Below are 17,836 nucleotides of genomic sequence, written 5' to 3'. Positions count from 1 at the left end.
CTCTAAGGTTAACTCTAACCATTATACTATGTTGTCATACATGCATATGCATGTAGATGTGTGTGTTAGTGTGCAAAGACATGTATGTGTGTAATTTGAATTTATGTAACTCTAAGCTAGAAATCAGCCTGGTACAAAGCATAGCACGTGCTCCCTTTGTAAAAGTCTGGCAATCTACGCGTAACAGGTAAATTCATCAAGAAAGAATATGCATAAGATCAGTAGTAGTTTTAATAGTATTTTTCCAATTACATGTAAATACAATTTTTAAAATTCATTTTTTATAAAATTTTGAGTTCCAAATTTTCTCGCTTCCTCCCCTCCTCCCTCCCTAAGATGGTAAGCAATTTGATATAAGTTATATATGTACAATTATGTAAAACATACGTTCATATTAGTCATGTTGTGAAAGAAGAAACAGAACAAAAGAAAAAAACACAAAAAAGAAAGTAAAAATAGTATGCTTCATCTGCATTGAGATTCTATCAGTTCTTTCTCTGGATATGGATATCATTTTCCATCATGAGTCTTTCGGAATTGTCTTGGATCATTACATTGCTGAGAAAAGCTGTCCTTCACAGTTGATCAACATACAGTATTGCTGTTACCATGTACAATATTCTCCTGGTTCTGCTCACTTCACTTTGCATCAGTTTATGCAAGCCTTTCCAGGTTTTTGATCAGTAGTAGTTTTGAGTAAGTTGAGTAAATGATCATTTCTTGTTTACTAAGAGCCAGGCCCTGTGGGGATAAGAAAGGCTAAAAGCAGTTCCTTTTCTCAAGGAGCTTGGAGTCTAATAGGGGAGGTACTTTGCAGAAAAGAACTATAGACAAACAAGATATAAACAGGATAAATTGGAGATAATCAACAGAGGGAAGGCATTAGCACTAACCTAAAGGAGAATGAGAAAGGCTTCTTGCATAAGGTATGATTGTAGCTGAGACTTGAAGGAAACCAGGAGACATAAATGAGGTTTCTATTTTATTCCCTTCTTTTGAGATAATGGGAATAAAATGAACAAAAGATCTCATAAAAACCAACATGGAAAGAATAGACAATCAAGAGAAGTAGGAATAGGAAGGAGAAGGAAATTATTGCAGACAGCACTGCTATTATGAAGCAAAACAACATGTAAGAAAATACATAAGCAAAATTTCCTCTCTTTAGCCTCATTGCTACATGTGAATGGCCTATGTTTACTAAATGATTTTATGGGGCTGGTACTTTAAATAAATTTGACTTTTTTTTAGATGCTCATATGTAATCTAGTATGAGGCAGCTAGATAACATAGAAGAAAGAATGTTGGGCCTGATGTCAGTTAGACTCATCTTTGTGAGTTCAAATCTGGCCTCAAACACTTACTAGCTGTGTGATCCTAGGCAAGTCACTTAACCCTGTTTGCCTCAGTTTCCTCATCTATAAAATGAGCTGGAGAAGGAAATGGCAAACCACTCCAGTATCTTTGCCAAGGAAACTCTAAATAGGAGTCACAAAAAGTCTGAACAACAGCATACATAATACAAGGTGAAATCCTTGAGGGCAATGAGCATATCTCATTCAGTTTTTATGTCCTCAGAGCACTTAGCATGGTGACTTACATATGGTAGGAACTCAATGCCTTTAGTTCAATAAATGAATAAATGAAACAAAGGGTTTGACAACCAGCCAATGAAGTTATCTTGAAACAATAATACATTTGCAACATTCTTTATGACCTCCAGAACATTTTAGATATACAATAATTTTGTGAGGTAGGCAAAATACTTTTCCTTTTTTTGTGAATAAAGAAACAGATGAGGGGCAGCTAGGTGGTGCAGTGGATAGAGCACTGGCCCTGAAGTCAGGAGGGCCTGAGTTCAAATCTGGCCTCAGACCAAACACTTGACACTTACTAGTTGTGTGATCCTGAGCAAGTCACTTAACCCCAATTGCCTAAAAAGCAAACAAACAAATAAATAAATAAAGAAATAAAAAAAAAGAAACAGATGAGAGATTAAGTGACACAACTAAGAAATGACATGAGTTAAACTAGAACTGAGGTCTTACTCTTAGTCCAAAGATCTCTCTACTATAATACAAGCAGCCTATCAGGATAAATCTGTAGTAGATTTCCTAAATTTCCTTGATTACTTATCTTTTCAACCCAAATTTATTAGAAAATAGTAGCCTTTCATTTCACTTTATGTTGTATAGACCTGGTCTATGGAAGTTCTCCTCAGTTTTTTTTTGCACAACCATAAACTTTATAACATGGGAATTCCTGAAGAGTTTGTGTTTTATTTTAATTAATTTAATTTTTAATTTAATTTAATTAATTAATTTTTAAAATTTAATTAATTTTTTTAAATTAATGTTTAATTTTTTTTTAATCTAAGTATGGGAACTGCCTCAACCAATGCAGATTTAAATTTGTTGGTGACTTAGAAGATAAATCCAAAGGAGTTGCCTGAGACCCACAGGTTAATTAATTTGTCAAGGGTTACACAGCTAGTAAATGTTAGAGGAAAGATTTGAACTCAGATATTCCTGGCTACAGGTCCAGCATTCTATCCATTACTCCAAGCTGCTTCTTGAATTTATTAAGATAAATGCAATTGCAAAAAAAAAAAGTCCCCAACATTGCTTGTCGAGCCATTATTTAGCAAAAGAGCTTTAAATTCCTGACAATTCCTATCACCAAGCTAATAGGATTGATTGATTTTATGTTTGTACCCAACACTTAAGAGGGATGAACAAGAAATTACATGATTTCTGTCCTGGAGGAGCTAAAAGCCTAGCTGAGAATTTTGAAATATCATATTCAAAGTGATAATATAACCAAGTAACCAAAGAGCACATAAATGCAATCTTATTTCTGCACTGTTAAAAATGAGTAGAATAGTGTGCAATCGTGCTGAAGAGTTGGGGGCTTAAAAGTCAACATTGCCAGGTGCCTTTGACTGCGATCCAGGATTTCCTAAAACCTCTTAATAATCAGAGCTATCCCAAAGGGGAGGGGGCTGTCTTAGGAGGAGATAGGTTTCCCTTTCTTGGAGGTCTTTCAGCTGATTTAGATATCTACTTGCCATAAATGTTATAATAAGGATTCCTTTTTGTGAATGGGTCAAACTAGATCTTCACTGATCTCCTTTTAACTCATTAATTCTGGGATTCTGTGATTTAGAGAATAATAATAATAACAATAATAGCATTTATGCTATGTGCTGGGAACTATGTTAAGTGTTTTACAAATATTATTCATTAGATCTTCACAAAGACCCTGGAAGGTAGTTGCTATTATTATCCTTATTTTATTGTTGGGGAAACTTAGGGTAAGCAATTTGCTGAAGATGCACAGCTAGTAAGTATCTAAGGTTAATTGGAACTCAAGTGTTTAGGCCTAATACTCTATCTACTGCATGACCTAAAGAGATCATCTGGTATAACCATTTTTTACAGAGGAAAAAACTAAGGTCCAGAATGAGGAAATAACTTGCCCAGGACCACATAGGTTGTAAGCAGCAGAGCTCATACGGGAATCCAATCTTATTCCTGTTTTCAAATCCACCATGGTAACCAAGACACCACCCTTTGTTTAGTTGGTATTCAGTCCTGTCTGACTCTCCATTTTTCACAGAAAGTCATGACCCCATTTGGGGATTTCTTGGCAAAGATACTGAAACGGTTTGTCATTTTCTTCTCCAGTTCATTTTATAGATGAGGAAATTGAGGCAAACAGGGTTACACAGCTAGTAAGTGTCTTAGTCCAGATTTGAACTCAGGAAGATGAGTCTTCCTGACTCCAGGCCCAGCACTCTATCCGCTGCACCATCTAACTGCCCCAAGATACCACACTGTATCTCTACACCTTTTAAGGTAGGGCCATTTTCTCTAAGGAGCCTTTCCCTATTGGTTCTACAGTAAGCTTCCTTATGAATAAGGGTTGTTGCTTCTCTGGTTTTGTATCCTGAATGCTTAGCAGTGTCTGGAACACAGCTGATACCTAATGATTATTTGTTGTTTGATAGTGCTCCTCCCCACCCTGAAATTGCTTTATATTTATTTTATGTATACTCTATATTTCTTTGTCCTGTGTGCTCCATGTGGTATATTCACCCACAGAAAAGGTTAAGTTCCTTGAAGGTAGGGATTGTTTTGTTTTTGTCTTTGTAACTCCAGAGCCTAAGACAGGACCTGGCATGCAGTAGGTGCTTAATAAATGCCTTTTCAATTTGATTACATTGAATGTAAGCAATATCTTGGCTGGCCTCTCACTTATAGGACTAGGCCCATCCTACCATTTCTTCTGAACTCCAGAGGGTGTCAAAAGAGAAAAGAACAAATCAACCACCAAATATTTGGATACCTACTATGCACTACTAGGCACTGTGCCAGTCATTGGAGATATAAAGTTAAAAACAAAACAGTTCTTTCCCTCATTTATAGTTTCTACTATGGGAAACAAGCACTCATATAAGCAAATACATAAGTAAATTTAAAATATATTCAAATACCAACCAGGTTTCATAGGTTTGAGAGCTGCCTTCTGTGATACAAAAGACATCCTAACCATGCCTGCCCCCTCATCCATTGTCTCTTGAAAGTTTGACACAAGGATCTACCCAACTTGCTGGAGGTCTTCCTCAGTTTCTCCAGTGAGAAAGATATCAGTGGAACAGTGTGATCTATATCTGTCATACCTTGATATCAATACCACATGACCAGCCCATATTTTCTTTCTGTCATACAATTCCTTAATAACAATCTTTACTCCTGTTCTTCAGAATTCTTTGCTGGTTATATGTGGCAGCCTACTCACCCCTACCATGTACCTTTCCATTAGCCTCTGAGTTTTCATCTTTAGTTCTTTGGAGGCAGTGATGTTTTGGGTCCCACTGTCATACCACAACACTGGTAAAATATTTGCATTGAAAAGATGGGCCTTTACTGTTATGGAAAGTCTAAGGTCAGTAAAAGTACTTTGCAAATTTCCATATACATACAAAGTAAATACAAGGAAAGGCCTCCCGTAGGCTGTGGGGTTTGAGTTGAGATTTGAAGGAAGTTAGGGATTCTAAGAAACAGAGATAAGAAGGGAATAGATTCCAGGCATGGCGAACAGCTTGTTCAAAAGGAAGATGGAATGTCAGGAGTGAGGACGAGCCAGTAGGCCAGTCTGCTTGGAATGTAGTGAATGAGGGGTAGTGTGTAATTAGCCTGGAAAAGTAGACTAGAGCTAGATTGTGAAAAACTTTAAATGCCTGAAGAATTTCAATTTGATCTTAGAAGCAGTAAGGAGTCACTGGAGTTTTATGAGCAGGTAAGTGACACAGCCAGGTCAGTACTTGAGGAACAACATTCTGGAAGTTGAGTGGGGGATGGACTGGGGAAGGGAGAAACTTGAGGCAGGGAGACCAGTTAGAAGGCTATTTCCATAGTCCAGGCAAGAAGTGATGGGGGCCTGAACCAGGGGAGGTAGCTATGTGAGTAAACAGAAGGGGACAAACGTGAGCCAGCTAGGTGGCCCAGTAGATAAGAGTACAGGGCCTGGGGTCAGGCAGACTCACCTTCCTGAGGTCAACTCTGGTCTCAGACACTTCCTAGCCCAGTGACTCTGAGCAAGTCACTTAACCCTCTTTGTCTGTTTCCTCATCTGTAAAATGAGCTGCAGAAGGAAAAGGCAAATCATTCCAGTACCTGCCAAGAAAACCCCAAATGAGATCACAAAGAGTTGGACAAGACTGAACAACAGAATGTGAGAGATGTCCTTACAAAATTAGAATAAACAAGAAATAGTAACTGACTGGATGTCAGACCTGAAGGAGAGTGAAGAGCTAAAGGGGCGTGGTGTAATGGAAACACTGATTGGTTTTGTTCTCAGAGGATCTACCTTCAAATCCTGGTTGTGTCATTTACTACATATGTGACTTTGAGAAAATTTTTAAGTCTCTCTGGCAATCGGCTTCTTCATCCGTAAAAGTGAGAAGTTTGTACTAGTTGGCCTTTCTGGGCCCTTTTAGGCTTTAAACGTATAATCTATGAAAAAAATTTTTAAAAGGCATAAAAAAATTTGAGTGGAAATATTGTGATGCCTTTGACAGAAAGAAGTTAGAAAGAAGGGTGGATTTGGGGAAGAGGACAAATAATAATGACTTCTGCTTTGAAATCAATATCTAAGACGTCTGAGTTCCCATTCCGATAATGTGTCCAATCTCCCTAAAAAAGTTGCTATAAAGATTGTAGACTCAAATCAGACCAAATGAGATAATGAATATTGAATGCTTTGGGAAAATGTAAAATATTTTTTAAAAATGCTATATAAATAAAAGGTGTTATAGCACAGCAGTAGGATATAGGAAAAACAAAGATCTGGTGAGAGAGTCCTATGTGAAAAAAGACCAAATAAGAAAATGTTTCTGGGAGGTACTTGGTAGTGTCCAATGAAAGTCTCCCCAATTAGCTTCAGCTCTTCAGTTTACCCTTTAGCTATGCTTTTTAAGTTCTTCCGGAATATCAGCAATCCTTGATTCCTGATTAATTAAACAGATATCAGCAACCCAAACTAGATTATATTGAAAGAGCTATTTCTCACGAGAGGGAGAGGTTGGGGGAGGGGGGGTGAGTAAAGACAGAAAAACTAGAGCTGCCGTGGCCTCCAACACTCCAAGAATGCTCTTGCAGGAAAGGTGATGCTTGTTTTTAAAAAAAGGTGCTTGCAACTCCCTGGCCCGTCTGCTTGTATATTTTCCTCTACAAAGTGGTTCCAATTACCTTGGCACTCCTGGTATCTGGATTCATCTCCAGTGAATGCCTCTGCAGCGCCACGCCAGACATATGGGATCAATCAAAGGCTTCGGTGCCGCTGTGTTTTCTTTGGGAATGTTGACAGCCTGACAGACATGGGGTTCTGGTGACACGGAATCTCAGAAACTTCGGCATGAACCGGGAAGGAGGGGAGGAGAGAGAAAGAGAAAGGGAAAGAGGGACATAAAGATATTTATCTTGACTGCCCCCTTTCCTTCAAACATTTTATAGGTTTCAGGGAAGGAAAGAGGAGGAGGGGAGGGGGAAGAAAAGACAGAGGGAGAGAGATTGAGAAAGCATTTCATTCTCAGCAGAGCCAGAACCCCCAGAGCTGAAAAAGGGGCGAGCCTGGAGATTTTCCTCCCAATGTGTCGGATTAAAGGGATCTGAGACAGCGGCTGATACCTGAAGCACGCGGGAGGAAGGCTGCTTCTGACACCATCTGACTGAACAAGGGAAAAGGAGGACCGACGGTGCCAGAGACAGGGCAATCAGAGTTCTCTGACTCTTGCTGCTGCTGCTGGGCTCAGGGTAGCAGCAGGTCTCCCTCCTCCACTCTACAATGTGGCGTCTGCTGCCTCTTTATTGCTGGGGTCTCTCTCTAGTTTCTGGCTGGACGGCGTTTCAGCAGATGCCAACGTCTGGAAATTTCAGCTTTAGCTTCTTCCCTCCTCCTCCTCCTTCTTCTTCTTCTTCTTCTTCTTCTTCCTCCTCCTCCTCCTCCTCCTTCCCGCAGGCGGCCTCGCAGCGGCGGGGGCAGGAGCTGGAGCCCCGGAGGTCTCTGGCGCTGGCGCTACCGCCGCCCCCGCCGCCGCCTCCGCTTCACCCCGACCCTCAAGAGAACAAAGTGGAGAAGCTGGGTCAGTCTTTCAAGCGCAACGTGAGGAAGCTCCGCGAGCGGAGCCACAGCCTCGACCTGGTGTTCCTAGTGGACGAGTCCTCGAGCGTGGGCCACGCCAACTTCCTCAACGAGCTCAAGTTCGTGAAGAAGCTGCTGTCAGACTTCCCCGTGGTGCCCAGCGCCACCCGCGTGGCCATCGTGACCTTCTCGTCCAAGAACAACGTGGTGCCGCGCGTGGACTACATCTCCTCCAGCCGTGCGCACCAGCACAAGTGCTCGCTGCTCAACCGCGAGATTCCCAAGATCACCTACCGAGGCGGGGGCACTTACACCAAGGGCGCTTTCCAGCAAGCCGCGGTAAGAGCGCGCTCTCTCCAGCAGCCCCCGATCGAGGGCGCCCACCGCTCCCCCCCTGCCCCAGGCGCTCCCAGCCACCCCTCGGCAGAAGCACACACACGCACACGCAGAGGAGAGAGGATGCCCCACACGCTCTCATTTCCTCTTGTCCTTCCCCTACACAATTCTCAGGTGTATAGACCGATGGTCATCCTATCTGGTCAGTGGTTCAGAAGCAGCTTTGTGAGGCAGTAAGCTGTACTGGAGCAGTTACTACACAGGAAAGCGGATGCAGAGATATAGTAGGCACTGCAAAGGGGCACTTGATATATTTCCATGACTAGATTAGGTGACGAGGTGAGATATATTAAGTCCTAACCCGGTTGGTAATATACCTGTAAAGCCAAGGTTCATTTTTGTGTATGTCAGGGACCCTGTTGGCAGTCTGGTGAAGCCTATGCTCTTTTTCTCAGAATAATGTTTTTAAATGCATAAAGTAAAATAAATCAGATTACAAAAGAAGCCAATTATATTTAAATAGTCTTAAGTATATTTTAAAAACAAGTTCGCGCCCCAGGGTAATAAGCCCAGCTGTAAAAGATCATAGGATCATACAACTAAAGCTGGAAGGGACCTTAGGGGACATCTAGTTCAACTCCTCATTTCCCTGCTGAAGAAACTGAGGCCGAAGGCCTCTAAATGACTTACTCCAGATCAGAAAGGTAGTATCAGAGATAGGATTCAAACTCCAGAGCCAGTACTTTGTTAAAAGGCAAAAGGCAAAGATCGTGAGGTATTTATCGCTATAAAATGGGCACCTTGCTTATCTGTAAAGGGGATATATCTACTTACTGGTAACTGGTTTGGGGGATGAACAGTGAATATCTGAGTTTTCTTTACTGAAGTGCTTCATATTTGGCTGTCATGATGTATTGCGGTATGGCTTAAAGCTGTTAATCTCAGTTCTCTGAAGTTTATTGTATTGTTTAATATTTGCAGTGGAAAATGCACATCTTTATCCAGGTTTCATTGAGCTATTTAAAGCAGTTTTGATATATAAAAGGATAGGTCAGTTTTGTTAGTTGTTTAACTTCATTTCAGCTATAGCTACAATCTCTACCATCTGTGTTAGCACTTTAAAGATAATTTAGGATGATTGGTTTAGAGCTGGAAGGAACCTCAGAGTTCATCTATTTCAACCTCCTCATTTTATGGATGATAAAATTGAGTGAGAAATTAAGAGAAAACTTAAGTGATCTTCCTAAGGTCCATAGCTAAGTGGTGAGGTGGGACTTAAATTTATATACACTAGGCTCAGCAGTCTTTCTCCTATATCACTCCCCCCACCCCAAAGAATCAAAAATTTAGCAATTACACTAGTAGAGGTATCATGGTATCTCATGGCGTCATTTTTACTTTCTCTGACAACAGAAAGACAAGTTACAGCATAAAGTTAAAAAAATAATGGTCAATTTTGTGGTGTGGTTTTTCTTATGAAACTTACTAACTTTATTAGGAAAAAAAATGCCCATTTGAAAGTTGTCCAACCTGTGGGGGGCAGGAAGTCATTCTTAATGACTGGCCTCTGGAATCCTTTGATTCATGTGAAATTGATCATCAGAATGAAAATTTAAGATTATGAAACTGAGTGAATATCCCTAGGAAAAATTAATTTTCTAAAACCTATTCAAACTTACACTGACAAATGGAACACATGATAAAAAAAATAAATTTTGTGCTTTACATAAAATTTTGCAACATCTTTCACCAACTAAGTTGAATTCCTTTATCATGATAAGCAAATAAATATACAATGTGTTGTGTAGGAATAATAATGTTACTTAATTATCACTTGATAGAGGCAGTAGTACCACAGTGGAGAGTGAATAGAGAGCTGGTCTTGGAGCCAGGAAGACCTTGGTTCAAATCTCATCTCTCAGACTTACTGAGTGACTCTCAGCAAGACATTCTGTGCTCTAGGCAATATTCTGAGACTGTAAATTGCAGAGAAAGTCGTTTGAAAGTTCCCTATATCAATGAAATTATAGGTCTGGTCTCTTTCCTAGGACTTGTAGAGAGTAGGGGTTGGGGGAATGTCATCAGATCTTATTATTGAAAAGGATCATAGAAGAATGTAGAATCTAAAGGTGGGAGGTACATTTGACATTATATAGTCTATACTCTGTATTGTTTTTTCAGACACAACTAGGTGGTGCAGTGGGTAGAGTACTGGGCCTGAAATCACAAAGACCTAAGTTCAAATTCAGGCTTAGATCCTTGCTAGCTGTATGACCTTGGGCAATGCACTTAAATTTGGTTTGTCTCAGTTTCCTCAACTGTAAAAACTGTAAAAAAAAATTAACTGATAATAATAATACTAACCTCCCACAGTTGTTGTAAGGATGAAAGGACATAATATCACTTAGCACAGTGTAGTATATTATTATTATTATGTAGCACATAGTAGGCGCTATAGAAATAATAGAAATAGTAGCTACATTATTTTATAATTCAAGCCCTTCATTTTACAGGTGAGAGAACTAAGACCAACAGACATTTATGGTCACATAAGTAGTAAGTAGGACTTACTTACTCAGAACTAGAACCCGGGTCCTCTGATGACAAATACGGTGTTTCTTTCACTATACTTCACTGCCTTCTAGTCCAACTATACCTAAAACATGTATCACTGCTACAAGGTCCCTGGCAAATGATCATTCAACTTCTCTTTGGAAATTTACAAAGGTGTTTGAACAACTGCACATTATGATCATAGTGTATTTGAATGGATATCATTAGAGTTGAGAAATTCTGAGTCCCTCTCCGCATAAGAGACCAAGAAAGGATCAAATGGTTTAGGAGTGTGGGTGTGGCTCTTTATAGATAAAAGGCCTAGAGTTGGAGATAATCAGAGGAGAGGAGGAATCTTCTGGTTGGGAATTGGGTGGGGTGTTGGGACCTAATTATATATACCATTGTTCACTTGCGGTTTTCAGTTTATCACAAAGCCCTCCAGCCTAATAGCTCCTTTTCTTTCTAGAGAAACATTGTATCACAGAATCTCTTTGTTTTTAATTTCTCTTCTGAGCAGCAACTTTATGCATTTCCTTTTCCTAAACTGCCCCTTTTGAACCGATCCCATTGTGAAACCAGGACAACTCCATCTCCCAAGCACTGCATGTCAAAATAAAGATACAAGCCCCTCATTTCCATTTCCGTTTTGCTGAATGGTTGTTAAACAAACATAGCATGAAAATTCCTTTGAAAAATTCCTAAACTGTTCCAGGATTCCAGAAATATGATCCATTGATGGAGAATGTGCTGTCTCATCTAAAAGTCCCCTAGGGTTCTACTTCTGCAGATGAGCTGATGGGGATCTCTGGTGAGAGTCACCACTGCCTACAATTGTAAGTGTACTGATTCTTGAGCAAAGGAGGGTGCTCTAAGTCTGAGAGAAGAGCAAAGCTGACTAACCCATTTCCAAGGTAAAATAAAGTGTCCAATGAGAGGCAGCATGGAATAGCAGAAAGGATAGCCTTAAGGTCAGAAAAACCTGGGTTCAAAAGCCTACCTCTTATACACACTAGCTATGTGAGCAAATCACTTAACTTCTCAATGCCATAGACAACTCCCTAAGAATAGAAGTTGAAGAGAAATTGATGGTTTTCATCAATGGAGGGAGATTCCACACTGGGATTTCCCTACATTAATGAAAAGATCCATTTGAACCAAAAGAAGGGGAGAAGGGATAAAAAGAAGAGCAATGTAATATATGGCTACCTTTGCCCAATGGGGTAAATCTGATCTAAGAAGTACAAATAACTTTCAAGAGCTAGGATGGAGTCTAGATCTAAGTTTTTGGCATGATGGCAGTTTCCTGGGCCTGCCTCAGGGTTAAACTATATCCCTGAACCTAGAGTATCAGTACAACACATTCCAAACTGCTAAAATTATCTAGAGAAACAAATTTCCCCAAATTTTTGAACTCAGGACTTAGCCTGAGGTAAAAGAGGAATAACCCACAATGGCTAAGAGATTTGTAGCCCTTATTCTAACTCTGGCTTTTTAGTCCCCTGTCACTTTTGGCCACAACTACTGATAAATCTATGCAAACAATTGCCCCATACATCAGCAGACTTTTTTTTTTCCTTTTTCTTTCTTGCCCCATCTGTCACATCTCCCCTTCCTGCAGAAACCAGTAACTACTAAATAATTTAAAATTTTCACATATCATTAGAAAAATTAGAGGTCAGATTTTTGAAATCAGGGGGAAAAAAGGAATACAAAAATGCTTACTACCGAACAGAATGAAAAATTCTATCGTGGAAGCATCTGATTCTGTTTTAGAATGTGATTACACCTTGCTCATCAAATTCTACATTGCTTAGTAACAAATAAAGACAAAGGTAGGTTGATTCTTTAAGAAACTGTTCAGTGATTAATTTAGGTGTCTCTTATCCCCTTTCCTAAAGAAAACAGAGTGAAATTGAGTGTATCTGAACGTCTATACTTATCATGTAGTAATTAAGCTAGCTTTTCATTGACTTCAAGAAAGTAATGGCTAGTTAGGTCCATTACTTGTTAAAACTAATTTTAAAATAGCTTTTAGATGAAGTAGAATAAAACAGTATTTTATGTTTGGCCTTTGACTCAGCAGGGGAATAGGGCCCAACACTTAAGCTGAGTTCAAATTTAGCCTCAGATACTTATTAGCTATGTCACCCTGGGAAAGTCACTTAACCTCTCCATGTCTCAATTTCCTCATCTTTAAAATGGAGATGATATTAGCATCTCCCTCTCAAAGTTGTTGTGAAAATCAAATGAGATATAATTTGCAAAGTGCTTTGCAAATCTTAAAGCATCTCATTGTCATTATTATTAAGGGATCTCCCTTAGGACAGGTCATGGAAGGCTCCAGAATAAAAAGATCTAACCTTTTAGGAAGCAGCTTGCACTCAAACAGAACATTCCCTCAATACTATATACTACATTTTTACTTCCTCATTTTCAGCAGATTATCCTAGTTTGTGATGCTCTGGCAAATAGCTGAGTTAGTCACTCATTTTAACCCCCTAGATTGTGGCATCTCACAATCACCCAGTTATGTGACCTTGGTCTGCCCCAAGATCATTTCTGTTCCTCTTCCTTTTTTTTTTTAAAGGTAATTGGGGTTAAATGACTTGCCCAGGGACACACAGCTAGTAAGTGTCTGAGGTCAGATTTGAACTCAGATCCTCCTGACTCCAGGGCTGGTGCTCTAACCACTGAGTCACCTAGCTGCCCCTGTTTCTCTTCCTTTTAAACTGCATCCCTCTACCCACTTAAAAACCCTGTAGGGTTGACTCTTACTTCCCACCTGGAGATGTCTCCTCATCTTAGTTATTCTCTTCACTGATACATGTTGAAATTCCTTCACACCTTCTCATCCTGTGCTAGCCATTCTTGTCCATGTCTTCCTGTAAATCCTTCATAGGATCTACCAAACGTGATGCTAGCTTTTCTTGACCTATTAGCATATTGTGGATTAAAGTGAAATATTTTAGTTTTCTTGAAGTAATCTCCTGCTTATACTGTGTGATTGGCTCACTTTCTTCTCTGGCCATATGTGACATCCAATTCAACATTTTTAAAAAGGTGTTTGTTACACACATAGAAACACTGCCCTAGGCACTGGACGAGTGATTTCACTACTACAGGGAAATGCCAAGTGAGGAAACTCCCTCTACCAATTCAGGTCATCACCTTTATGCCACTTATAATCTTACAGAGTTGTTTGATCACTAAGAGGCTGGCTGAGTAACTTACCTAGGGTCACACAGCCATTATGTGTCAGAGACAAGACTGGAAACTCAGGTCTTTGGGCTCTGAGGCTAGCTCATTATCTGCTGTGCTACTCTGTTCCACGGAGAATGCAAAGACACATGAAAGATCACCAAGGCTAAGAGAATATAAAGAGAAGAGAGGATGGTGCAGGACAGAGCCTTGGAGATATCTATTCTAAGAAGGTAGGTGAGGGGCAGCTAGGTGGTGCAGTAGATAGAGTACCGGCCCTGGAGTCAGGGGGACCTGAGTTCAAATGTGACCTCAGACACTTGACACTTACTAGCTGTGTGAATTTGGGCAAGTCAACCCTGATTGCCTCCCCAAAACAAACAAATAAACAACAATAAAAAAGGAGGCAGGTGATGAGTCAACAAAGGAGCCTGAGAAGGATCAGTCAGGCAGGTAGCAAGAAAAGTAGAAAACAAATACAGAAACCAAGGAGTGATATCCTTGTCCTTGTCAACAGTGTCAAAAGCTGCAGAGGAATCAAGGAAGATGAGGACTAAGGAAAAATAACATCAGTTTTAGCAATTAGGATACTGTTGGTGAACTATAGACGTAACACTATTGTGTTATAATCAGAAAACAGATTAGGATGGAGTGAGAATCGAGAAGATATTAGAAAGATAGACATTTGCAGGAGGGAGCACTTTGAGTTGTGGAAAGACTTTGCCTGTTATCCCTGAATATAACCAGCCTATTCTCATTCCCATATTCAGTTCTAGACCTAAACCAGTGTCCATCTATAACCACCTGTTCAAAAAATACATGCTGATTGAAAGCATAGTTTAGAATAAAGGAGGTCAAAGGCTTATAGGTTCAAAGCCTCACATTTATCATGAATATTTTCTCCAATAAGAAATTTGAAGGTACTGAACATGGCAATTATAGAACATCTCACATACAAAGAGAAAATTTCTATAGCTTAACAGACAAGAAGTGATGTGGAAATTACTAATGATGTGGATATTAGTTATGTGGAAATTACTTCAGAATCAGCTCTCAGAGAGATGTAATTAGATCACTGACTCCTTGGAGCAAAGAACAAAACACTAAATTAGGAGAAAGGATACAAATGAGAAGATATTGCATGCACCGACAGCGACTTCAAACTGACTTTTTGTCAGAATTGTCAACTTACGAAGTGAGAAATAGATAAATTAATGACATTGATTCTATCACCATTTGTTAGAAAAGTTTAACTGATTTAAGATGTGTGCCACAAGGAGGCCAAAAACATCCTAGAAACCATTTCTATTAGCAAATAGGTGGATTCTTTGGCAAGCAGAGATACATATATGCAACTCTACCTCACTTAAATTCAATTCATGCACAAGTCAAGATATCACCCTGGGATGTCATTGGTCCTCTTTGAAAATGGAGGACAAACAACAATAATGAGAGTGAGGAATGACAGGTGGAGTGTGTAAGGAGGTTATATCACATATTAGAAACTTTGACTTGCACATGAGAAGTATCATAAAATACATTATTATTTACAAATGTAACCAAAAAGTAAGTGAGCTGGACATGTAGTGAGAGCATGGGATAAGTAAGAGGTGTGTTTTCACATCATGAACTTCAAGGTGATAGAACACCACATCCCATGAAATGTTATTTCTTCTTGCTTTTGATCTTTTGAGAAAACAACTTCATTATCCAAATTTCCAAGAAAAACTTATAATCCGTTCTTCTCTTTAGCTGAACATTTCTAATGTTTTCTTGTTTAACTTATAGAAGAATACTAACAAATAAAAATGATTATTAATGTTTGTGAAGTACTTTGAAGTTGTAACACTTTACACACATGATCATTATTGGAGCCTCAGCAAAAAGGTTGATACTTTTTTTTAAAGGAGGACAGAGAGGTTGTACTTGTGATTTTTGATGTAGGTAATTCCCAGAGAAATCAAGGCAGACTAACAACTCATCTGTAACTTATAGTTTTTAAGAGGTCTCAGGCACACTGAAAGATTAAATGACTTGCTCATTGACATACAGCGACTAATTTTCAGAGGTAATATTTGAACCCAAATGTTTCTAACTTGAAGGCCAGTGCACTGTGCCATTCTTTAAATATATCATTTATCATTTGAAGACACCTCTTGTGATATGTTATGCAGTTTCGTTTCCCATCTATATTCTTTTGAGTACTTGAGCTGATTCAGTTGCTAAAGTGTTGGGGGGGGAAGTGGAGGATCTATTACTACTCTGTTTATTTTGAATTTTGGTTGATTTTTTAAAAGCTATTTTCCTTCTCTTTGGTATCTCAATTTGATGTTGCTGTCTTGTGTATGGGTGTTCAGGGAAGACTAGCAGTTCTGGTGTGAGGGCTTGCTGAAACCTTTTCAGGACTGCTCATCCCCCTTTGGTGTCTACCTGGCACTCAACTCTAACCTATGACTCCAAAGAACTGTAGCATGTGCAGCAGCCACACCCCTTAAATTTTCTCAGCAGATGGGCTAAACCAGGTTGAGAGTAACCAATGGGGCACAACCCTGCCAATGAATTGGGGCAGGGAGTGTCTATCCCGAGCACGTGAAGATTTCCCCCAGCAGAATAGGTGGATGAGAACAGTTTGTTCCAATAGTCAGGAAGGTGGCTGAAGCTGGTGCTGTGGAGCACTTAGAGCCTGGTCAGGCATTAAAGATGCCAAGTTCATTCACTGCAATCCAGACCATTACCAGTCATCTTGACTTTTGTCCTGCCACTGGACTTTGATGACTCAGGAAGACAGAGTGAGGCTGATGATGATGTGCAACTCTGCCTCACTGAAATCCAATTCATGTTCAAATCAAGACATCACCCCATGATATCATTGGTTCTCTTTGAAAACAAAAGACAGACAAAACAAGCTATCTTTTTTTTTTAAGTATTAGTAATTCTTTTACAAATAACTCAATACAATACATTTGGCTTTGTAGTAAGTGTTTTCTGATGTCAAAGGGGGAGGAGAGAAAGAATGCTTCAGCAAGGAATGGCAGCAATAATAACCTGACAGCTATTTTGTTTTCAACAAAATAAATATAATAATGCTAAGAGGAAATGCTAAGAAGGAAAGAAAAGAAGGAAAAGAAAGAAGGAAAAGGAAAAGAAAGAAAAAACAGACAGACAGATTTTAACCCCCTTATGACCAAACTACTCATTTGTACCATCGTGAGTCAATAATCATACCAGCTCTATCCTACTATTGCTGAAACTCATATTTCATATTCTCTCTTGTTCTCCTGATATAGCTAAGCAGCTTGGCTCTTTGCTAAACTGTAGAAGATGGTATAGTTGTCAAAATGAAGGAGATATCATAGTTTGGGCTGCAAAGATTTTAATGCTATCATCTGCATAAACATTTGGATGAAACATTTTGGACAAACTTTACTGGTCAGTTTGGATATTCTTCTGTGAATGTCATTGTAAGGTTAAATAGACTATCTTCAAATGGGACCAAAAATGACCATGTTCCACAACTTAATCTTGTTCTCCTACAATATTATTTGAGGAGCTAAGGTTCCTTATGATTCTCTAGATATAATTCCATTCTTCCAATGGTTCATCCATTTATCATTCATTCCTTCATTATAGTGTGACATGGAGGAGGCCTTGTCTTATTAAAGGCTATGCCAAGGGAGTGGAAATATGAGCAAATTCTGCCATGATGTAATGTTTTCAAGTGTGGACCAGTGGAATGTAAGTTCCTTAGGAGCAGGGGTAGTCTCACTTTTTGTATTTGTATCCACAGCACTTAAAACCATAGTAGCTATTTAATAAAGGCATGTTGTTTGATTGATGGTTCCAGAATGCCTTCTGTGCCTTCTGTTCCAGGACCAGAAGGCTCATCAAGTGGAAGGTTAACTACTAGTGGATTTTTCTTTTTTTCTTTTTCTTTTTTCTTTCTTTCCTTTTTCTTTCTTTCTTTTCTTTCTTTTCTTCCTTTTCTTCCTTTCTTCCTTTCTTCCTTCCTTTCTTCCTTTCTTCCTTCCTTTCTCTCTCTCTCTCTTTCTTTCTTTCTTTCTTTCTTTCTTTCTTTCTTTCTTTCTTTCTTTCTTTCTTTCTT

At 39.3% G+C, this 17,836-nt stretch overlaps 1 protein-coding gene and 1 long non-coding RNA gene across 2 annotated transcripts in view; one reads left to right on the top strand and one right to left on the bottom strand.

The window, feature by feature from the left end:
* Positions 1 to 5,606: 5,606 nt before the first annotated feature.
* On the bottom strand, positions 5,607 to 7,283 carry LOC114025629. Its single transcript, XR_003567052.1, has 3 exons — positions 7,191 to 7,283; positions 6,753 to 6,911; positions 5,607 to 5,646 (listed from the first exon to the last, which is right to left on the bottom strand). It is a non-coding gene; the product is annotated as an uncharacterized LOC114025629 (long non-coding RNA).
* SVEP1 (sushi, von Willebrand factor type A, EGF and pentraxin domain containing 1) overlaps positions 7,084 to 17,836 on the top strand; it is a 318,257-nt gene continuing 307,504 nt past the window's right edge. Inside the window, exon 1 of the mRNA XM_027839092.1 lies at positions 7,084 to 7,983. Coding sequence (XP_027694893.1) covers positions 7,348 to 7,983 — 636 coding nt within the window. The 5' untranslated portion in view covers positions 7,084 to 7,347. The remainder of the gene's footprint in view (positions 7,984 to 17,836) is intronic.

This window comes from Vombatus ursinus, unplaced genomic scaffold, assembly GCF_900497805.2.
Source record: "Vombatus ursinus unplaced genomic scaffold, bare-nosed wombat genome assembly UNPS02014832.1, whole genome shotgun sequence".
NCBI lineage: Eukaryota > Metazoa > Chordata > Mammalia > Diprotodontia > Vombatidae > Vombatus > Vombatus ursinus.
This window is presented reverse-complemented; position numbering and strand designations above follow the sequence as displayed.